Source organism: Ovis aries, chromosome 1, assembly GCF_016772045.2.
Source record: "Ovis aries strain OAR_USU_Benz2616 breed Rambouillet chromosome 1, ARS-UI_Ramb_v3.0, whole genome shotgun sequence".
Classification (NCBI taxonomy): Eukaryota; Metazoa; Chordata; class Mammalia; order Artiodactyla; family Bovidae; genus Ovis; species Ovis aries.
This window is the reverse complement of record NC_056054.1, coordinates 31,667,352-31,691,402: the sequence shown is the minus strand read 5'-3', so window position 1 is coordinate 31,691,402 and position 24,051 is coordinate 31,667,352. Positions and strand designations below refer to the sequence as shown.

Here is a 24,051-nt window from a genome sequence, read left to right as displayed (position 1 = left end):
GCAAAACATTCTAGAAGATTTCAGGATGGGAACTTAGAGAAAAATTTACTCTGACCTGCTCCATTGAGCCTCAGATGATGGGGTGCCTGGGGGCTGGTACAGAGGTTGCCTCCCAGCCTTGCTGGCACTGCCATGTAGCAAATGCATCCAAAAATATGTTGAAAAAGAGAAAGGCCTTTATAATGAGCCTGGGCCTTTCTTTGTCTAGTGAGATTTTAACTACTGTAATTGCCTGTAGTGTGAAGTAGTGTATTTTTCATGTATCTATTTTTATTCTGTATCTATCTGCATATCTGTTTTTTTGTTTTGCTTTTTTGTTAACTCAGTTGAATCCTGGTGGGTATTTTTCCTGTGAATAGTATAGCCTCAGGAAACCACACCCTCTCATACACACATATACCCCCACACAATAATAATATGAAGGCTAAATAGGCTAGAATTTATTCTTTAAAAAAAAGCTAATGGTAAAGTCTGAGCAGATGACTTTCTAATCCATACTGTATTTAATTGGCTGTATTGAACCATACTACAAATTAAGTCTTCTCCGTAATTTATTCTGTCAGACAATAACCCTGCAAACAATTTGATACTTCATTTAAACATTGGTAAATGGCTCATGGAAATGCTAAGAAAAAAAATGGTAATCAGAGAAGGAACCCTCTGTTTACAGAATAAATCCTATGTGAAATATCGTGAATTAACCTGATGTAGTCAGTCACTGAGCATTTATTGAGTGACTACCTTGTGCACTGTATGTCTTTGGATAGCTTGGTTCCCCCTTTCTCTCTCTCTCTTTTTAAAAATGATTTCTTTATTTATTTTGGGCTGTGCTGGGCCATCATTGCTTTTTTGCACAGGCTTTCTCTAATTGCAGCCAGCGGGGACCACTCTGTTGCAGTGTGCAGGCTTTTCATTGCAGTGGCTTCTCGTGTTACACAATGCAGGCTCGAGGCACACGAGCTTCCGTAGATGCAGCTCACAGGCCCTAAAGTGCTGACTCAGTAGTTCCGGGGCACAGGCATGTGGAATCTTCCCAGATCAGGAATCGAACCCATTTCCCATGCATTGGCAAGCAGATTCTTATCCACTGAGCTACCAGGGAAGTCCCTTTGTTCCTTCTTTAATTCACGAAACCTTACTTGTGAAGTTGCTCAGTCGTGTCCGACTCTTTGCGACCCCATGGACTGTAGCCTGCCAGCTTCCACCATCCATGGGATTTTCCAGACAAGAATACTGGAGTGGGTTGCCATTTCCTTCTCCAGGAGATCTTCCTAACCCAGGGATTGAACCCGGGTCTCTCACGTTGTAGGCAGACACTTTACCATCTGAGCCACCAGGGAAACCATAGTTAGCACTTGTTCAAAAGAAACAGTATTAGGACCTAGGATAAGGCTGAGGAGAACCTGACATTATCTTTTTTTTTTTTTTTTTTTGAAGAGTTAACATCCCAAAGTAGAGAGAAAACATGTGCACAGATGTTCTCCAGATGTTTTGTTTTCAGGACCTAGAGGCATCTGCCTGCTTCATTCTTTCTGCCTAGAATGCCCTTTTTCTGGTTTTCTGAGGATTCCCCCTTTATCCTTGGAGACTGAGTCCAAGGTCAGCTCCTTTGTCAAGTCTTCCCTGATGCTCCTGCCCATTTCTCCTCTGCTCCTTTCCTTCTCCAGGGGATCTTCCTGACCCAGGGATAGAACCCAGGTCTCCCGCCTTGCAGGCAAATGCTTTAACCTCTGAGCCACCAGGGAAGCCCTCTGCTCCTTTACAACACCTTTAATATCAAGTTTGTCTTATTATATTGTGATTGTTAGTTTCTTCGCCTGCCTGTTCTTTGAGACTGCAAGGGTCTTGAGGAAGGGACCATGTTTTAATCACTTGGGCAGATGTAGCACTTAGAATGAGACCTAGAATGTATTAGGCACTCAATAATACAGTTATACAGTGTGAATAACTATATGCATGGACAAATGTGTAACAAAACTAAGAAGGTTGGAGCATCCCAGATAGAAGAAAAAAAGTACAACCCAATGAATTCTAAAGTTGGGAATTATTATTACAGGGAATAGGGGAGTTGAGGAAGGTCCCTAGATGAGCATGATGTTGGAGCTAGGCCTTGAAGCATAGGTATAATATAGTTAGGTAGAGTTGATGAAACATGGTTAGGGTAAGAAGAGGCAGTCAGCAGAGAAAAAAACATACATAATGGCACAGAGATGGGAAAGTCCAGAGCCCAAAGGGGATGATGACCCCTTCAGATTATTTTTATTCCTAGGAGGAAAGTCAGACTAGGTTGGCAAGGCTGATCTCTGAATTGGCCTTGGAATTCTGTAGCAACAATTTCATCCACAATGAGAGGGTTCAGAATAGGAGTAAATGAAGCGGTAGCAGAAAAATTGGGAAGACTCTTTTTTTTTTTTGCGCATTTCAGTACTTTTTTATTTATTTTTTTATTTTTTTTATTTATTTTTATTTATTTTTTTTTTAAATTTTAAAATCTTTAATTCTTACATGCATTCCCAAACATGAACCCCCCTCCCACCTCCCTCCCCATAACATCTTTCTGGGTCATCCCCATGCACCAGCCCCAAGCATGCTGCATCCTACGTCAGACATAGACTGGCGATTCAATTCACATGATAGTATACATGTTAGAATGCCATTCTCCCAAATCATCCCACCCTCTCCCTCTCCCTCTGAGTCCAAAAGTCCGTTATACACATCTGTGTCTCTTTCCCTGTCTTGCATACAGGGTCGTCATTGCCATCTTCCTAAATTCCATATATATGTGTTAGTATACTGTATTGGTGTTTTTCTTTCTGGCTTACTTCACTCTGTATAATCGGCTCCAGTTTCATCCATCTCAACAGAACTGATTCAAATGAATTCTTTTTAACGGCTGAGTAAGGGAAGACTCTTTTTAAAACCAAATTATCTGCTTTGATTTTTTGGCAGTGGTTTAATACCTAGATTGGGCTTCCCCGGTGGCTCAGATGGTAAAGAATCTGCCTGCAATGCAGGAGACTCTTGTTTGATACCTGGGTTGGGAAGATCCCCTGGAGAAAGAAAATGGCTACCCACTCTAGTATTCTTGCCTGGAGAATCCCGTGGACAGAGGAGCCTGGCGGGCTACAGTCCATGGGGTTGCAAAGAGTTGGACATGACTGAGTCACTAATACCTAGATTATGTTTTTCCAAGACAAAAACTCTTTTCCGAAGGAAGGGTGGAGGAAGGGCGACCAGCACCTGCCTTTCTTCCACTCTCTCCCTCTCCCTCTGGCCCAGTATTCTCTGCATCCCCAGAACAACACATGATGCCTTGAAACTCCCCACAGAAACACTCATGGGATGAAATGGTCTTTTGTTTTTTCTGTTACCAAGGACTTCACCTCCCCTTTCTGGCCTTGGCTGCTCAGCAGATACTGCAGGTGGCAAGCCCCTGAAAGTGCCCCTCCGGACCAGGTGGTCAAGACCACTTGTTCTTTGAGATCCTAATAGCTGGCCTTGACCCCAGACCTTTTGACTGGTGACCCTTTCTGACCTTAGCAATCTGCTGGGATCCAGAACACCCTCAGTTTGACCTCCTTCCTTAGTTTCCCTTCCTCATCCTAGCTTATCAGGGATCATGGTTTTGTTGTTGATCTATGGAGCCAAGAGTCTAAGGGAAGGAGACCTTGATTCTAAAAGACCTTGTTTCCTTTATTCAATGCTTTTCCATTATGAGTAGGGAGAGTGGGGCCTGGATTAAGTATTGGTCCGGCCAGAACACCTTCTGGCCTTCAGTCCTTTCATGAATGAACTCACAGTTAAACTATATGATGTTTCCTCTGGCTCCACCTGCCTTTGATTTGTGCTGATAAAACCTGCTTGAAGACATGGAGCAATTTGGAGGCTCAGTGAGCAAGTATTTGCAATGTCCTCTGAGTTGCCAAGATGAATGTGATAATGTGGGATTAGAAGGATTCTAATATGTTTGTATTTCCAAGGATCTTTATGATGTTTGCATGGTTAAGGTTGGAGAAAGTGGAGACATAATCCCTATCTGACTCTTCGTTTCCAAATGATTGAGCCAATTTCAGAGCAATCCTTTTTAACACATCATAAAATTAACTATGGGAAAAGATAATGTTACAATATTTTTAAGCCCTTCATGCGCACACACAGCTACACTTTGTGAGGAAATATTAGGTATAATCAGGCATTAAAAATGTTTTGACTTTAAAACACTTAATGAGGATTCACAGATAAATTAAAACATCCCCATCTGCTGTCTGCATAGTAGGTGATATTTTACCATTGCACAATCATCTCTGAATCTAATTCCACCAGGAAGACTTCTAATCGCGGTTTAATTTTAGGGCAATATTCCACTTGGCAATCAATAAAGTGCTGTTGTCAAACTTTGATTTAATAGGCTACGTGGATAACATTCACTGTATTATGCAGAGAAAGAAATACTTGTAGGAAAGAAAGAGAAGGAGGATGCCTTTGTCTCTCACTTTTCTCTGCTTTATCCCATTCAAGCTCACAAAAGCCTCTAAATCAATACCGCCTTGTTTCATGAATATAAATCTCATCAATTTTACATCATTAACACCATGGAAAAGCTACTGCTCTCTGAGCAGTTTTTCTCTGCTAGATAAATATGCCCTCTTAATAAAGCAGGAACAAATGGATCCTGGTTGTTTTACTAATAAACACTTGCTTCTTCCCCAACTTTGTGTCAAAATCAACTAAAATTATAAAGTTGTCTTATGGCCACTTAAGGGGCTAGGGTGACCAAGCAGTGATACCACCCTCCATGCATTATGTCTAGTTGACAGTGGGTAACCTAGACAGGCATGAAACCCACAGGGAGCATCTTAAGAGTAAGAAAGAGGTGAGCGAATGGCTGGCCCCTGGAAGGTAAAGGTGCAACAGCAAATTCTACTGCAGAAATGATTGCTAAGGTCAAAAGCCTGAAAAGATGGCAACAGGCCAGGAATGGACATTTTTGAAGGTCAGGGCCAGCAATCCAGAACTAAGTAATGGTCATCATAAGAGGCAGGCACCACTGTCCTGAGAGGCCGGCTGTGTGATGTGAGATCTAGATGATTAAAGGATCTGGGAAGATGGAAGGAGACCTGGGAGAAAATCTACTTCAGTGGTTCTCAGTATTTTCATAACCAAATTCTCCTCGTGTTAAATTTCTCCTTCCCTTTACAGATTCAGTAACATAGGAGGCTTTGTTCAGTAAAATTCATTTATACTCATTTACTTTCTGATTTGGATTATTTGAATCCATCACTGATTGCCAAAGAGAATCTGCTCCAAGGTGAGCTAAGGGGTACAACAGTAACCAGATATAATTCTCAGCATTTTTATTTGTGTGCACAATAAAAGAAGTCATCTTATTAGGAATAATTATGAATTTATGTTTAGCTTTTTGAAATGTTGAAAATTGTCTGGGACCTCTTTTCATTATTTTTAATGATCCCTATAGATCCAGGACTTTGGGTTAGAAGCCACTGGTCTGGTTCAGAGTTCTCCTTTAATAGAGGAATAAACAGAGACCCAGAGAGATACAGTGAGTGCCTTGTGTTCACGTATAGTGGCTTAAATTCAAGCTTCTTAGCACCCAGTATAATGAAAAGGTCCTTTGTAAGGACTTGAAACACATCATATAATGCCTAGATACGTATATAAACCTTTACAGAGTACTGTTTAATGAGGATTATTTTAGGTACATTTAATCTAGAAAAATGACCATAAAGATCACCATCACTTAACAGGATGGTGGATATTGGTTGCTGAAGTTTAGTTAACAAGGGCAGGAAGGTCAGTTTCAAATGATGTTTGAATTACTGATCAGCAGTCCCAGTTGAGTTCAACAACTGTGGGTCAGGCACAGCACTAGGTACTAGGATGACAAAGATGAAGACAGAGTCAGGTGTGGAAGGCCAGGATTTAGGAAAATGTATCAGAGAAGGAAGATCCATGAAAGCAGGCGCCCAGGGAGCTGTGTGTGAGGAATCCTTTGGGAGTTCCAGTATTGCTAGACTGAAGTTCTGGGAAACACAGAAGAGGGAGGAATCTCCTCTGCAGGGAAAGAAAGGGCAAGCCTTGTTCAGGGGATTTCACAAGGCGGTGTGATTTCAAATGGGCTTTTCAAGAGGAATAGAATTCAGGCAGGTGGGTGTCTTGCAGACAGAGGACCAACACATGAAAAACCTCAGAGGTACGGGTCTAACCCAGTTGGTGACCTGGGACAAAACAAAGAAGGGTGTTTGATCCTCAGGTCAGTCTTATCACTGCCACCTGTTGGAAAATTGTCATAACCGTGCACATCTGTGGTTCTCTGAATGCAAAGGGCGCCCCTGGTCTTTGTACAGTGTACCCCGTTCAGCAGGACAAGCAGAGGCCCTGGTTATGTGAGTGTACTAAATATCAATGCAGAGCTCAGACTGGGCTGTGTCCTAAGGAAAGATGTGGAAGGAGCCTCTACCACTGAGAGAGGCTGACTGGGCCCGGCAAGCGGAAGAAAGAGCCACCATCACAGCTGCTCACTCAGCATCTGAACAGTCCTGTTTATCTCTCTGGTCACAGCATCAAGACCATGGGAAGGAAGCCTCCATTTCTCAAGGGCAGGCACAGCTCTTTTTTTCCTTCCATCTGGACCAAACAGCTTTTCCAAAGCCCTCTGGGCTTGTTCACACGTAGCAGAAACACATCTCTTATTGATCAACAGCTCGGAGGGAAAGTCCCCTGAAATAGGCTCTTCTTTTTGTCTCTCACAGGCCCTTCAGCATCATCATGCTGTTCACGAAATTTCCTACATCGCAAAGGATATCACAGATCACCGGGCCTTCGGATACGTTTGCGGGAAGGAAGGGAATCACAGATTTGTGGCCATAAAAACAGCCCAAGCGGTGAGTAGCCCCCTTCCAAGGAGGATGCTTTTCCTCGTACCTTTTCTAAGATAGCACAGTCACACCATTAGTCTTCGGGGGCCGATTGTGACATGTGACTCAGCGATGCTGACACTCAGCTTCCCATCTAGAAAAGATAAACAGCCTCGGAGCAAAGAAACAGGCTCACGCCCATCCAGTTGTGTTGTTGTTGCTTTTTCTAATGGGTATTTCGTAATGACTAATTATTTTCCTTTCTGATTAAGCTGGATGGAGGCACACTATACAAATAAGTTTCCTTGTGTTGCTAGCCTCATTTAAAAAGAAAATAAGAGAAAACAAATAGCTGTTTTGCATAAGGCCTACCCTAATTTTATTGTATTCGAAATTACTAATAAATAAAAGCAGTGCCTTTTATGCTTATGATTATTATGAATTTGCAAATATAATTAGTTGAAGAAATGAACTTTAGCCTAGATGCAATTTGCTAAACCAATATAACAAGGTAGAATTAATTAAAGATGGAATGCTTTCAGTTTAATAGAAAAAGGAAGGGCTGCGGGTTGTAGCCAGCAAAAACAAAAATTGATCGCTGCAGCTCAGTAAGTAACCATCCCCTTATTCATGTGCTTTACCACCTTTTACTCCAGGCTGAACCTGTTATTCTGGACTTGAGAGATCTCTTTCAACTTATTTATGAATTGAAGCAAAGAGAAGAATTGGAAAAAAAGGCACAAAAGGATAAGCAGTGCGAACAAGCTGTGTATCAGGTATACCTGTGAATTTATCTTGGTACCAGAGACAGCAGGGGCTTAAAATAAACAGATATGAAAACTGACAGTCAAGGCTTCTCCTCCTGCTGCCAAGTAGAAATAAACAAAGATGAAAGGTTCCTGTGTAAATTACAGGCACCGAATGCATGCCATTAGAAATGATCCCTATTCTCTGAGATTCTAGACATATGAGAGAAAGTGAAGTCTTAAAACTGGGGAAGATTTCAGGGGAGGAGATCTAAGGAAAGTCAATTGCATTTGCTTCTTGTTAACAGTGGGGGTGGAGCGGCTACAAGGGTTTTCTTTTTTTTCCCCTGCCAGTTTTCTGCCTTAATAACCCACCAGCCTCTCCTACCCAGAGCTGGTTTCTTCACTGTCCTGTAATTTCTGAGTACAGTCTCACATCTCTCGCTTTATATCCTCTGCTTTTCATCCTCCCTTCCCTCACTCTGCTGTAGACAATTCTGGAAGAGGACGTTGAAGATCCTGTATATCAGGTAATTTTGGAAACTAGTCGGGGTTGAGGGTCAGGAAAGGCCTGGGCCTGTGGTATAGGCATTTTGTCTCCACTGGCTGCAGAGCCTGGAGAAGGACCAAGATTATTTCTGAAGATGAGGCCTGCCAAGCCCTCCAGGAGCAAATTTCCATAAAAACTAACAGAAGTTTGGCCAGCATCAGTAGCATGGGATTTAGAAATAGGCTTCTCCCTTCTTGCCCCTGCTTCAGCCTTCTCAGCAATCTGTGTAAGTTTGATCCCAGAGCTGAATGTTTGCAAGAGTCCCTTGAATATTCTGAGTTCATTAGAGAGACTGAATAATGAGGTGGCTTCAGTGAGTTAAGAACCAGAGATGGGGACTGACATTTTGGCAACATTTGAACATACATCCAAAGGATGGTTTGTGAACTGGGGAAAGAACTGGGAGGAGAAGTCTCTCTGGCCCCTGATTGTCCAGGCTGCCCCCCTGACTCCCTGGCTCATGCCAGAGGGGCTTTTGTGAGTGGGGGAACAGGAGATCCCACAGATGTGCCTGCCCGTATCTTTCTCTGCACTTCCTTCAAGGTTGCAGCCTAAGTGTGGGTAGAGATGGCTTCTCTTGGGTTCAAGTATATGCTCTGTGCTTATTCCCAAGGAGAGAAAGCAGCCAAACATTTGACTTATGGGACATAAAAGACAATCTGAAACATACATTTCTAACTGGGACACACGTGGGTTCTATCTATGTGTGTCCACATGCATTCTGTAGTTTCACAGAACGCATAGTTTCACACGAAAGCTGCCACTGCTATGATGAAAAGAAAATAATACGGATAAGAAATTAATAGAATCTGAATAATTTGAAAGAGAAGAAGTATCTAACATGGATGTAAATAAAAGTCAAAGGTGCATTTGATGTCAGGCTTTGCTTTAGAATACAAGGGGTGTGGATTCATCTATAGTATGAGCTCAGCCCCTGGCTCATGGGCTCGGAGAGTGAAGAACATAGTCCTTTTTGAAATGGCCCAGTCTTTTAGAGTCTGAAACGTGTATATGGAAAATTTGACTTCAGTATTTAAAACTGAGAATGTTTTATGTAAGGTGATATGTATGAGATGAAGGCGTTGACGGCTTCTGAGCACATCAGAATTGGCTTAGGACCGTGGGCCTTAGGGAGCAAAGGGGAAAGACCGCTGTAACCCAGAGTTGGCAAAGTTGGAGTCCCGGGAGACATCATCCCCACACAGCAGTTCCCACACAGGGAGACACTGCTGAGATCAGCGCCACTGAAGGAAGGGGTTATATCTCCAGAAAGGTCTGCAGCGCCTACGCAGTCCTGACTGAAAGGCTGACCATCGGACCATGGCAATTTTCCTTAGAAGAGGCAGGAATGTGCCAGGCCACGTAGAATGTCAGGAATGTCTCTTCAGGGTGTTTTCTCTTGTGCCTGTGTCTTTAATGCTTGCTACAATTTGTATCCTGAATTCCAAATGCTTTTTTTTTTTCCCTCTTTCATTTTCTCCTTGACTTTTCCTCTCTGGCTGCTGCTGTCATAGTACATTGTGTTTGAGGCTGGACACGAGCCAATCCGTGATCCCGAAACGGAAGAAAGCATTTATCAGGTATAAATCACTTTCCTCTCCTTCCTTAGCACCGCCACCAGTGAACGCACAGAAGGGGCTGAGCCACCAGGGGCCCTCTTCTCACTCCCAGTCTCCACCTCGCTCTGTTGGTCTCGTTCTGTGCTTGTTAAAATACCTCTGTGTGAACTGGCTCCTAGTTCCCTGCCGTTTGCCAGTAGTTTTCATGCTTGATCATTGACATGTTTAATGGCCAACTGGGTAGAATATTTTAATTTTTAAAGATCTTAACTATTTTCAGTTGACACAGAAATCAAACATTCCATTTTACTAAATTAATCCTTTCGAGGGTTGTTGTTCAGAATATGAGGATCCTTCATTTCTCAAAAGAACGTGCTGTTGAATTTCTTTAAAAAGTCAACTGCACCACTGAAAATGAAGGCCAAATTCAAAAATGCTGTTTGGAGACAACACTGGGAATGTTAACTGAATGAAAGAAAGTTGAGCTAAAGGTTTTACTCCTTCTGAAGGGAAGGTAAATTAATATTCTTAAAAATGTCTGCTTATGTGAAGAAGCCGAAACACACATTTTTTTAAATTTATTTTACCAAAGTATAATTGATTTACAATGTTGTGTTAATTTCTGCTATACAACACGATGGTTCATTTATACATGTATATGCCTTCTTGCTCATACTTTCCTATTATGGTTTATCACAGGATGTGGAACATAGCTCCTTGTGCATTACACAGTAGGACCTTGCTGTTTATCCATTCTGTAGATAACAGTTTGCATCTGTTAATCCCAAACTCCCAATCCTTACCCCCACCCCCCTCCCTTGGCAACCACAAGTCTGCTGCACACTTTTAAACTCGTTAATTCTCCTAAATATGCTGTAAAGTAGGTATTTTAATGCCACTTTTTCAAGGGGAGACTGAGGTTCTGAGAGGTTGAGTAGCTTCCTCAAGGCTGTACAGCTGTTAAGAGCTGGGACCAAACCCACGCTGCTTCCCCTGTGCTTTTCCACCAAAGAATCCGTGTAATTACAGCACAGCCACACATCAAACAAATGTGCGACCTCCAATTTTTCATTAATTAGAATTTTAGCCCTAATTTGAAATATAAACATTATGGAAGCAGGAAAAATTTTAATGTATTTAAATAAGTAATTTTAATTTTCTTAATTTACTCAGTTGTGTGGTCTGTTATTCTGCCTTGGGCATGCATTACTTGTGTAATAAAAGTAAAACATATTTTCAGTTTTCATCAAATGCACAGAATTCTAAATGACTAAAGTATGTAAGTTCTACCAGCACCTCGGTTTAACCAGCCCTAGGGGGTAATGATCTATTTCTATCCACAGGTTCCATCTGGGTTCACGTGCGAGCTTGCTCTTTGAGAATTTGTCTAAAATCATTACTTACAAAATTTCTGTATTTGAACAGAAAAGTTGCGTATCTGTCCTCAGTGTCAAATTTTAAAGTCCAACATTGCAGTGTCTCAGTATTGATACTGAACCAAACTTGGGTCCACAGACAAATCTACTGACACTGGATTATGGTGAAGGAAAGAGCAGAGTTTATTGCAGGGCACCAAGCAGGGAGCCTGGGGCTGCTAGTACTCAAAACACCCAAACTCCCCTCAGGAAAGCATTTTAAAGGTCAGGTGAGGGAGGGCAGTTGCAGGGTATGTGATCAGCTTGTGCACAACTCTCTGGTTAATCATTTGGTAACAGGATGGTGTCACAGTATCGTTCCTTAGGCATCAGTAGGTCTGGGCGCTACATGCTCATGGGCATCAAGTAGTTAATTTCTTCAATTTGTTGGCAGTTTTAGCATCTACAGAACAGCTCAGGAAATGTGTATCAGATCCTATTATCTAGGTACTTCCAGAAGATACGAGGCAGGAGCCTGTTCTGGGAAGGCCCCTTAGGGTCCTGCTCAGTTACAATGTGACGCCAGTCATCTGAGAAAGAGAGAACCTTTTAAAATAAAATTAGGTTTTCCAATATAAGAGGTTCTTGAATTTAGACTTACTGTAGTTGGCAGGGCTTCTTTTGTGCCCTGTCAGGGTCTCTGGGGGGCAGTCTAGTGTACTAGGAAGAACTGGCTTTGGGAAGCAGGGAACTGGGATTTAATTCTGACTCTGTCACCACTACCTTTGGCTAAGGGGTGGCAAGCAAGGCACTTGCCCTCTCTGAGACTCAGTTTCCCCAGTGATAAAGTAGGAGAATAAGTTCTCCCTAAATCACATGTAGGCATGAGAATGGAACAAGATCACAAGGAGACTGTAAAGAAAAGGTTTCACCCCAGGTCACACGCTGCATCCGCAGCCATTAAGCCACCGTGTCAGACCCTTTCCTTCTTTGGGCCTCAGTTTACTTATCTATAAAATGAGCAAATAAGATGGAAGTTTCTCCTGGGCATGGCCCTTTTCTGTTCTTTGCAACTAGTGCCTCAGCACAGGACTGTTAGAGAAGCATGCTACCTTGCTTTACAGAGCAACAAGACCTAGAAGTGCTGTGCGCGCGCGTGTGTGTGTGTGTGTGTGTGTGTGTGTATGTGTATGTATGTATAGTTTTGGTAACATTTCTCAAACAAGGTCTCTGTGAATGGAGGCTTACATACTGTATCTTCTATGTCTCATAGCTACCCCAAGTGGCTCGAGTCATAATTCCCACTTTACAGATGAGGAAAGAGAGTGTCACAGACATAACATATGTTACCCAGGCTTACAGAGCTAGCAAGAGGTAGAACCTCCCACTCACTGACTTCTGTACATAAATAAATAAATCCAAGGGCTCTTTTCAGTTCAGAATATCCTTGATGATAAGTTTTACGAATAGATTCTATATAGGTTTCAAGTCAGTATCTATAAGTCACCCTTATGTTAACAGTTCTGACATCCAGGATCTTCCCCTCTGTCCATAATTAATAGGAAGTACCATTTAAGGGAATGACTGTTTTATTGCTCTCTGTTGGAAGGGTCTCCGGTCATCTTTCTCTCTTGTCTTGCCAGTCCACTGGACCTCATTTTGCTTTACAAGAAATAAGCTCTTGGGCCTGAAGACAGCCTGTGCTTTTAAGGAGCTGCTACTGGGACCCTCAACATTTTTTAGGGCCTACAAGTGTCCCATATTTATTCTTCCTGGGTAGACTTCAATGTTTCTTATACTTCGGCTTGGTCAAGGTAGTCTCAGATTTTATTTTATTTTATTTATCCTCTGTTTTCTGGAATGAGGGCCTAAGGTTTTAGCTGTTTCGCGGCCTCAGGAGAAGTACCTAACTTTTGTGTCTCAATTTCCTGGGCTACAGAACATAGAGACTATAGCCTCTGCTTCTAGCAGTGGTATGAATATGTAAAGCAAACAGGACAACACTTGATACATAGTAGGTTTTGTGGAAATGTTAGTTCCTTTCACTTCCTAATGCCATCAATATCAGTTGCTGCTTGAGACGTCTTATGATGATGTATTAAGTGAAGTAGAACATGACTTGTTCACCTTATCTTGTCAGAGAGCCCAGTGGAAAGCTGCAGCCTCACTTGACTTTGCTATTTATAACTCCAACACAAGGGAGGGAGAGACTCTTGAGTAAATGTCACCTCTCTTTGAGGATCAGTAGTCTCATTTTCCAAACTGGATTAATAATAATAATTGTCTTTCTATTTGCATGCCTCAGAAAAAATTATTAGTTGTCTTTTTTAAAACAACTCAGAACCCCACAGTACAAAGCGTTTTTACCCATCACTTAATTCTGACCCTTCCAACAACCCGGTGAGATGAGAACAGTTGTAATAACTGCCCTTTTAAATGTGAGGAATTTAAGTCCTTCGTACTTAAGTGATGGGCCCAAGGCCAGAGCCTCTGATTTTAAAACCTAGTGTTCCAAAAAAAAAAAAAAAAAAAAACCTAGTATTCCTTCAGACTTTAGCAAGCTTCCAGCATCCCTCACAGCTTGCCAAGGGCACATTCTCCAAGTTTGTTCATTCGAAAATCATTTTTAATTACCCAAGATTTGTTACACATTGTTATTTTAAAATGACATGTCTCTAATCGTATGTCACCCAGCCATCAACCTGCCCCTCCACACTATTAATATATCACTGCACTGAAGGTGTCTTCTGTGTGGATGGTCCTTAATGTATAGTTTTTAGAGTAATTTCATTTATTCGTTCAATAAATAGTTATGTATGGAGCACCAGCCTGTGCTGGGTGCATCAGGATGTAATAGTGACACACAGCCTGGTCCCCCACCTTCAAGGTGTTTGTAGGTAACCCCTTGGATACTCATGACAACCAGATAAGGAAACAGGTTCAGAGAAGAGTGACTTCTCCAGGGTCATAGAGCCTGTGGCAGAGCCAGGATTAGGAACCAGACCTTCCACCTCCTTTTGGTCCAGGACGGTTATCACTCTATACAACATCATATTACTGAGATGGTCCACAGATGGGACATACCAGTTAAGGGAAGATGAGCACCAAGACCAAGGCACTGTCTGGTCTTCATCCTTTTAGTGTTTCTGCTAGGCTTTCTGTCTTTAGCACATATGTGGTAAATGTGTGATGCTTAGAAGTTTCTTGTTTAACCAGTTATTTACAGGTGGGGAAACAAAGGTAATAAAATATCTACTGAGCCCTCAGCAGGCTTATAAATCATTCAGGATTCAGAGTGACCGGGAAGCTGCAGTGTGGTTTGACTGTGTGTTTATCTTACAAATAAAGCTCCCTTTATGCCCTCCTTCAGTAGCCTGATGACTTTTCCATCTCCCCCAGTGAGACAAGGAGCGCTGATAAGTCAGGGGCCACATTCGTCTTGTTCACCACATCGTCCTAGGAAGAGCACAGAGCGCAGACACTTAGTAGGTTCTTGGTAACTTTTATTTCTTAATGAAAGGATGCACCAGATATTATGAGTACAGAGGAATGCTCCACCAGTACTCTAGTGGTGCTCCCAACATGATGTTTTAGCTGAAATAATTCTTAAAAGACAAACAGGCAGGCTGATATCTCACCCATGGGACAGCCAAGCCGAAAAGCTTTTTCAATTATACATAGTTTGGGTTTCTCCATCCTACTGCTGCTCCTCCATTTGCAGGCATAATTGAGAGTCAGCTGCGGTTCAGCTTACTAAGTGCCCATAGTGAGCAGTGAATTGCAGGGAAGAGAAAAACACTGTTCATTTTGCTCAGGCAAGGGTGAGCTGCTAGTGAAAATTAAAGTGAGGGCTTGTAATTTATTGGCCCTTGTTAACAAGGACTCTGTAGGCATTCTTAGAGGGTTCCTTCTGGAGGGAGCTTACTTATCCGGAGCAAAGAAATTACATTCTTCATGGGCTGCCTGCAAACTAAAGTTTGCAGGAGTGACTCTGAAAGTGCATCTTCTGCACAGCCATGCTCACTCAGAGTCCTGGTGTTTTGCCAGGATGTGCACAAGCTTCCAGGAGTATAGAATGGATGTCAGAGGACAAGAAGCACCCAAATCTCCTGTGGGAATGGTGGGAACAGGGGGGAGCTGCAGCTGTCTGTATAATGCAGTAGTTCAAGACAGACCGTGCAGGCTGATGCTCCTGGCCTCCCACTCACAGAGATTAAATGAGGATGTATGTGAACATAAATGTTTAGAATACTGCCTGGCACATAGAAAATGCTCTGGCAGTGTTAGCTCATACCGTTAGTGATAAATGTCTTGTTCCATAGCCAGAATGAGATACCTTTGACTCTGATCACTTCCTAGCTATGAAACTTTGGGCAAATTTCCCTAACATGTCTGAGCCTCACTCTCTACTACTTAAAGTGGATATTTTAACACCAACTTCTCAGGGTTAGTAGAAAGATTTTAAGGTAAGTGAGAGTGAAAATGGCAAAGGGACTCCAGGAATAAGCTCAAATTCTTCTCTAAGCTGGTCCAAGCCTAAAAGATAATTTTTCTTAACTATTCTCCACAATCCTCGATGATATGCTTACGTAGCAGACACCTGCTGAATGACTACTGGCTCTTATGTGCCATGCCTGCTTTTAAGGGGCTTCCTGTCTGATCAAGAGAGACCAGTTATCAGACAGAAAACCACTGCTCACTGATCCTTCCCATGGAGGTTTTGAGTTAAGCTTTGCTAGTCGCTGAGGATGAACTGGTGTCAGAAACTGGAATGTTTCAGAGCAAGGCCCCTGATAGATTCATTTGAAAAGTATTCCACTAGTCCATTGTTATTCACATGTATTTGGGTACATATTTACATAATATATCAATGGCAAAAGACATTACTGTTCTAACACTTGACAGTATGATGGTGCCAAATAGACTTTTATTATTTACTCTCTTTTCTCTTTGATGTATAACCTAAACAAGAAGCAGAACTGAAGTTCCCATTTCAGTGAGGAGCTAAGTGACTTGCTTAGGGCTTGACAGTTATCACATGGCCAGATGGAAGAGGAAGAGGAGAGGGAGGAAAGAAGTTACAGAGACGTGTTGGAAAACCATCGGAGAGTTTTCGATTCTAGTCGCATGCTTTGCCTGCCATGGATGGACCCTTTCCTTAAAGAAAAACCTTTGGCGATTATCAGATAGTATGTGAGTGATCCCAACAGAAGCTGTATTTTGTTTTAGGACCTGGATATTTGTTGAATTTTAAATAACCTGGATCTCAAATCAGCCTGGAGTACTTCAAGCTCAGCTGCAAACTGTTTTTAACAGCTTTAGGCAACTCCTAGCACCTCCCTGGCATCATTTTTGTCTTTGGTGAGATGATTATTTTTTCCACCACATGATCTCTGAGGCCTCTGCCTTTTGCGTCCTCTGCTGTGGTACTGTGAGGAGTCCAGTGGCAGAGACATCCTGCAAACCTTTGCGGAATGATTCACACCCCCTCTCCTCCTCCAGCTTGCCTGAGAGAAAGAGCCTGGCCTGATATTTTCATGGTACCAGCAGCTCCTTCTTCTGCTGGAAGTTGGCCCCTCAGGCCTCAGGGTCTGAGTTCCAACACAGTTAGCCAGTGGAAGGAAAGCCTGGTTGCTTTGTTCTTCAAAAGCAGAGTACCAGAGTGTTTTAACTGTGTTGAATTTGATTTTTTCATAGGTTCCCACCAGCCAAAAGAAGGAAGGTGTTTATGATGTGCCAAAAAGTCAACCTGTAAGTGTAAGTACATCTCCTCTCTTCTGCTGGGTCCCCACAACCTGGCTTTAGACCGAGGCTTGGTCTTCAATCCGAGGAAGGGAGTCCACAATCCACTGTTATGGATACGGATCACCACCTATACGGCTTTGCTGAGGATGGCATGCTGGGGACTCCTCAGTGGGTGAGGGGAAGGGGGTTAGAGGTGGAGATGATGGGGCTGAGTCTGCATGAAGGTCTGGCTCCCTGAGGGGTAATCTGCTGAATCATGAAAACTCTTATGTCCAAGGGATTCAGAGTCTCAGGTATTTTATGGAAAAACTCTCCAGCCAAAGACTCCATGATGCCTGGTCAAGTAGGGGCCGTTCTTGGTTCTGGGAAGAGAGTTGTCCACTCAATTTGAAAGTGGTCAAGAAGCTTCAGAGAGACAGAACAAGGACTGGCCAGGGCCTTTGGAGTATGTTAAGGGTCCAGTCAGTGATCAGCACACTATAGAAGAGGCCATGTGTTGTCGGCTTGCAGAAAACCCAGGGGGCCCGCTGCACCTGGACCCTATCTGCTAGGGGGACTCCTGGAAGTCTGAGATACAAAGGAAAATGTTCAGTTGTGTGTCACTGCTGGGCTCAGAACCATGCTTGAGACCTTCAGTGGCACTCAGAAGGCACCCCCTACCTAACCCAGGCAGCCCTGAGGAGCCAGTGCAGGCTTTGAGTGGGGGGAACTGTGACTTTGCCTCAGCTTGAGTAAAAAGAACTGGGGTGTGCTGTTGACTTCATTCAGCCATGGGTGGGAGGAGCACCAGTTTTGAAGTCATGCTGACCCTCAGGAACCCAGCTCTGGTCCTAACAGAGCTGTTGTGAGGCTAAATGACCTCATCTGGAACACTGTTATCAGTCCTGGACCCCACACCATGAGAGACATAGAGACAGCCCTGTATGTTTCAAGAGAGGATTAATAATGGGATTTGAAACCCAATTGGGTGAACAAGTAGCAGAAGGACCTGAAAACCTTTGGCCTGGAGAAATGAAACCATGACTATGGAGGTGGGCATCCCTAGGACCGTTAAATGGAAGAGGGATTATACTGTTCTGTATCTGCCAACTCTTGGAACTGAGACAGGGTGGGTGGCCCTACAAGAAGGTCAGTTCTAACTCCAACTAAGGGTGACCTCCTGATAGCCAGAACTGCTCAAGGGTACAAGCTCCCCATCACTGGAGCTGTACAAGCAGAGCCTTGAAGACCACCTATCAGAAAGATGATGGGCTGAAGGTGGGGGGAGGGGCCGGGACTCACACATTGAATGGCCAGAGGGGCAAGCCTTTGATACCTTTTCCAAGCCTGAGTTTCTGGACTCCTCCAGTCAGGAGTCTTTCTGGTCCCTTCTTACCCTCCCCTGGCTCCACTCCCCTTTTTCCTAGTAAACTTTCTTTCTGACTTATTTCCATTTCTCTATCCACTCTGCCAGTATCTTGAAACCATCCTATCCCACCTAAATACAGCTTCCAAAAGTCCATGCATGTTAGTTTTGGTAAGAAGACATATCTGAATACCAGCCCCTTTAAAAGCATCGAGTGTAGAGACAGAGCAGAAGGCATGCAGTGTAGGGCCGTTTGGAAAAAGCAGTTTTTCTCTCAGAGGCCTTTGCATTTAATCAAGCCTGCTTGTCACCAAGACACCGGTCTGCTCTTCGTGCTTCAATTTGGTGCAGCCCCCACTGCACAGCTCCCTCCAGTTCAATTTGTGCCTAAATTGCCTTACTTGCCCCTAACGGGCTTAGATACATGAGGAAACATGCTCCATTTGCTGCCTTGGTCTTGTGAATTTATTAACCAGTCTGGCCACACCACCTCCATGCTTAGTAGCTCCAAAAAAAGAAAAAGAAAATCCGGAGTTCTCAACCTGACATAGACGGCACTCGGGTCCCAGCCTCTGCTGTATCTTTGGCCTGCCTCATCCTGGTCCAGCTCCACTGGACTCCTCAGCTTCCCGAAGCAGTCACACCCTCCCCACCCTCCCTGCAGCCCTCCCCCAGCATCCTGCCTTGTGTTTTGGGGAGTCTTTCTTGATTCTCCCAACAGTGTCAGCACGTCGCCCCTGCATTTGTGCCTCCACACCTGTCATTCCTCCAGGAGTAGACCACGCAGTGTTGGAATCCTTCCTCCTCAGGAGCTTCTGGGAGCTTCCTGAGGTCCTTGTGTTACCAGAAGCAAGCCCAGGGCCTGGTTTGTAGCAGCCAGACACAACACGGCTACTCTAGGGATAGTTAACAGACATATGAATTCTTCTTCCTTGTAGAAGGGATTTATGAAAATTCTTCCTATTTTTTTTTTAATGAGAATTTCCTGCTTCTCTGATTCCAAATAGTCATTGAGGACGTATGCTAAGGTTTTGCTTAGAAGATGTCGGGGTTGCCTGAATGCCCCACAGTGGCTTCCAACCCTTGTTGCCACAGACTCTCAGAAGCATCTGATGGTGATAATGGCTTTTCCATGAACTATCTCAGTATTTCTAAAAATCTGAGCGAGGGAGAAAGTGAAAAGCATAGTCTCAAGTTAGAGGCAGATGGATGCACCTGGAATCTCAACTCCTGTCTATGCTTACTGCCTGTAAGGCTTCTGATAGGTCTCCTTGCCTCTGAGGCACAGTGTGCTCATCTTCCAAAAGGAGTTACTGATACTAACTTGCAAGGTGATTTTGAGGATAAAATAGTCTGTGTATTGGAAAGTTGTTCCCACTTGCCTAAACCTCCCGGAGATGTCTTATGTATCCTGTGTCCCCCTTGCTCTGACGTCTTCCCTTGCTCCAGGCTTCCCCCCAAAGCCCCTCCTCTCTGCCAAGTGCCTTTCCCCAGGATATATCTATGCGCTGAGAATCCCTGCCATACCGTCGCTGTTCACACCTTCACCATCTGCTCCTTACCCAGAAACACAAACCAAAGACAGCCAGGCATCTTCCAGAGGAATCTGGGGGCTCCTACAAGTTTCCCACAAGAAGGGAGACTGCCCAGTGGTCTGTTAGCCTGGTTTCTTCTTCCTTGGGACAGATCTGCACAGTCCTAATAAAGGACTCAGCTTGGTGCTGTCATTGAGGAAAACCACCAACCAGCCCAGAAATATACAACCACCTGATCTTCAGAGTCAGATCTGGGTATGGCTGTCGTCCTGACCACCTATTAAGGGTCCTTGAGTAGCTTTTTGCATCTCTAAGCCTCAGTGTCACCATCTGTACAAAGAAAGTAATGTCTGTCTTGTAGCTTTGTTTGGCAGATTAAAGATTTATGTAAAACCTTTAATGGAGGTCATGGAGTAGATTAAATGAGAACATTTCCACTTGTTGCTGAAACAAGCAATGTACCGGCCAACAGTTCTCACAGAGCTGAGGATTGCCAAGTATTCTAAGTAAGTGACTGCCCACCTCCACCAGGAAGCCTTCCTTGCCCCAGAGTAATCAGCCTCTCTGGGATACGTCTGTCCTTCTCTTTGTCATGATCATAAAGGATTATTTTCTCTTAATGTATCCACTGAGCCATTGGACCTTGGGTCCCTTAAAAGCCTGGCTTTGGGTTAATGATAGCACTTACCTTAGAGTTTTTGCTAGGGACTAAATGAGCTTAAATATGTGAATGAGCACAGGACTTGGTACACAGTGAGGATTCAATAGCTCTGAACTGTTATTATGCTATTTGTTTCTCTTTCTTTTCTGTGAGCTCCTTGAGGACAAGAATTACTTTTAATCATCACTATCCATAGAGAAACTTTTCTTGGGATTTCTGTTCTCCTTGAAATTTTGCTTATAGACTCGTTCCCCAGAAAGAAACACATGTCCATATGTAAGTTTTCGTAGGCCTTGAAGCCAACGAGACCCCTTGATCTCAGCTCTAGAACCTCTGTTCTAAAGCCTCAGTTTGTGGCTCATCTTCACTCTTTCACGGTCAGAGAGATACTCAGTAAGGGGCAAATTTGATGTTATTAGGGATTTCTGAGGTTTAGGGCAGCAGAAGTCGGAATTCATTGTGTTCGTTACATTGTTCCCAGGTGGCACTAGTCGTAAAGAACCTGCCTGCCAGCGCAGGAGATGTAAGAGATGCTGGTTCAGTCCGTGGGTTGGGAAGATCCCCTGGAGAAGGGCATAGCAACCACTCTAGTTATTTTTGCCTAGGAAATCCCATGGACGGAAGAACCTGGCAGTCCACAGGGTCACAAAGAACAGGACAGGACTGAAGTGACTTAGCACGCACACATGCATGCAGCTTCAGACAGAAAGCCAATTCTGTGTTTCTACTCCCTCACATTCACCTTCCCTGGTGGCTCAGATGGTAAAGAATCTGCCTGAAATGCGGGAGACCGGGATTCAATCCCTGGATCTGGAAGATCCTTTGGAGTAGGAAATGGCCACCCCTTCCTGTATTCTTACCTGGAAAATCCCGTGGACAGAGGAGCCTGACGGTCTGCAGTCCATGGGGCTGCAAAGAGTGAGCGACAAACACTTCCACTTTCACCTTTGCTCATCCCTGTCGTACTGGAACACCCTCCTTGTCCCATAAACTTAGGATGCTCAGCTGTGCTGGCCCTTTTCCTGCTCTGTTCTCGTAAATAACATGTGAGGATGCTTTTGTTTGCTTATTTTACTTTGCACCTATAATATCACCTTCTTCCAGCAGATTTGTTCTTGAGATCATGCTTTGCTTCCCACCATCATTTCCTAGGAATTTGAGCCCAGATAAGGATTAATCCCACTCACTGCTAGAAATATACATTCCATCCCTTCCTGGTCAAGGAAGTCAGAAGCTATGCACAGGGTCTGATCTACTCTGTATCTTAAACAGGTGGGTCTGTTTCTATGTCAAGGTCTCTGAAACCTGGTAGCATAAATGCTTGCTGCCAGGAAATGTTAGTTGGCTAGAGAGTTAGGAAGGAGACACAGATGTATAGAATAGTCTTTTGGACTCTGTGGGAGAGGGCGAGGGTGGGATGATTTGTGAGAATGGCATTGAAACATGTATAATATCATATATGAAATGAGTCGCCAGTCCAGGATCGATGCATGATACTGGATGCTTGGGGCTGGTGCACTGAGACGACCCAGAGGGATGGTATGGGGAGGGAGGAGGGATGGGGTTCAGGATGGGGAACACATGTATACCTGTGGTGGATTCATGTTGATGTATGGCAAAACCAATACAATTTTGTAAAGTAATTAACCTCCAATTAAAATAAATAAATTTATATTAAAAAAAAAAAAAAGTACAACTTGGGCAAAGCCCTGAAGGATGAGAGGATTTGAACAGGCAAAAGCGACATGGACGCACCTCTGGGCAAATCACTGGGGTCCTGATCTCTGAGTCCAAACTGCCTCTAAGTAGTGACACTCAGCAGTTTCTCATCAGTTTGCTTCTCAAAGAGGTGGGCTAGATAGGTCAGCCCTTTCTGCCAGCTGATGATGCTGTCATATTCTTTAGACAAATACCCTGGCCTCTTTGCGGATGTCAAAAATGTACATTCCTAAATGGAGAGGAAAGTGTCTACATCCATTATTTACTGCCTTTTGCACCCTGTTAGCCTTTGGACATGGTCTGGTTTCACAGCGAGGCATTCTCAGGCTGCTGAAGGGCCCATTCCAGACCCTTTTGTGCCTCACAGCGCTGAACTTGGTTGAGATTCTCTGTGAAGGTCAACAGTTTCAACGACAGGAAATACTCCACATTCTTCTTCTCCCCTACGCTCACCCCCTCATATAATATTCTTACAACTGAATAAGATCTTTCATCCTTCACCTTATAATTGCCCAGTTTAAAAGCTTTTGATGTAGTTGTATTAGACATAAAAGACTTTCTAGTTATTAGTAATAACGAGTCAGTGATTACTTGCTGAACTTTTTTTGGCCTTCAAAAGAAGTTCTGGGAAGTTTGGCATAGTGGTAAATAGGAAGGACATAGGTTGTCAAATGGATGCTTTGGTCTCAACATTAATTTCTTTTTGGTGTAACATGGATTCAGAAATTGAAAGGAACGGGAAGACCTCCTTGAGATTCTCTCTTCCCTTTGTTAGCCGCTTTGGCTTTCTGAAACTCCTTTTCTTGGGCTGCAAAGTGGAAAGGATCACCATCTGCTAGTAACACTTCAGGGCTTTCATGAGACTCACACATCAACATGAAACATTTTCTGTGATGCTCAGGGGTCACTTTTATGAGATGCTGGGGAAGTAAAGATTGAAGGATGGTATATATTCGTTACCTCTACTGATTTTATGTGCTGTTCTATGATTAAGGGAGGGTCTTCCCAGGTGGCTCAGACAGTAATAACTCTGCCTAGAATGTGGGAGACCCAGGTTGAATCCCTGGTTTGGGAAGATCCCCTGGAGAAGGGAATGGCTACCCACTCCAGTATTCTTAACTGGAGAATTCTGTGGACAGAGGAGCCTGGCAGACTACAGTCTATGGGGTCACAAAATGTTGGGCACGATTGAGCAACCAACAGTTTGACCTGATTAAGAGAATGGCCCATGTTTAATGACAAGAGAGGTCAAAACTGCTCTAAATATATGAAAGAAATTGAAGACCATCTGAGCTGATTTTCAGAAATGACAGCTGCTCAAAGTAGTGAGTACTCTGGCCCTAGGAGTGTTCAGGCAGCACATAGTGGTTCTATACGGAATCCTTATATTGTAAAGGTGACTACAGTGCTAGGCTTCAGATTCTCTTGTCTCCTCTGGAATTCCATTTGCCCTCATGTATTAATACTTATCTCATCATCTTGCTCCCAAATAGCTCAGCTGCCAAGCCATGTACCCCAGAGACCTCTCTGTCTTCATTATTATCATCTGGCTTCATTATTAGAATTCTGTCTTCAGAAGTCTGCTCTGAAATGCCCATCAATAAGTTGTGGCCTTGCCCAGTGAAATTAGTGCTCTGGATAAGAAGTTAACCAACTAGTGTAATCAGCTCACCTCACTGAGCAAGCACTGGCACAGAGTAGGTGCTTAAAAAATCTGTTCCTCCTTAATTTCCTCCTATAGAACTTGAAATCAAGGCTCTAGACCAGTCTGTATCCTCAAGGCTGTAGGCCAGTCTGTATCCTGTATCCAGTTTATCAGGCTGGATGAAACTGATAAACATCCCAATGATCAGATTTGAAGTCGAGGGTTCCATTCGGTTTCTTTTATGATACCAGGACAGTAGCCATATGTACTGGATCTAAGGCTAACATAGCTGTGGGAAAAGCAGAAAGACCCTACT

The 24,051-nt window shown here is 43.5% G+C and overlaps 1 protein-coding gene across 9 annotated transcripts in view; it reads left to right on the top strand.

Moving 5' to 3' along the window:
* DAB1 (DAB adaptor protein 1) overlaps positions 1–24,051 on the top strand; it is a 1,363,191-nt gene that overhangs the window by 1,278,410 nt on the left and 60,730 nt on the right. For 5 of the 9 annotated variants that reach the window (XM_027970651.3, XM_060409726.1, XM_060409705.1 and 2 more), the window contains 5 exons: positions 6,771–6,902; positions 7,532–7,651; positions 8,113–8,151; positions 9,686–9,751; positions 16,783–16,842. In XM_027970651.3, coding sequence (XP_027826452.1) covers positions 6,771–6,902; positions 7,532–7,651; positions 8,113–8,151; positions 9,686–9,751; positions 16,783–16,842 — 417 coding nt within the window. Of the gene's footprint in view, positions 1–6,770; positions 6,903–7,531; positions 7,652–8,112; positions 8,152–9,685; positions 9,752–16,782 lie in introns of all 9 variants that reach the window. The other 4 variants (XM_042248642.2, XM_042248639.2, XM_060409735.1 and 1 more) reach the window with 3 other exon arrangements.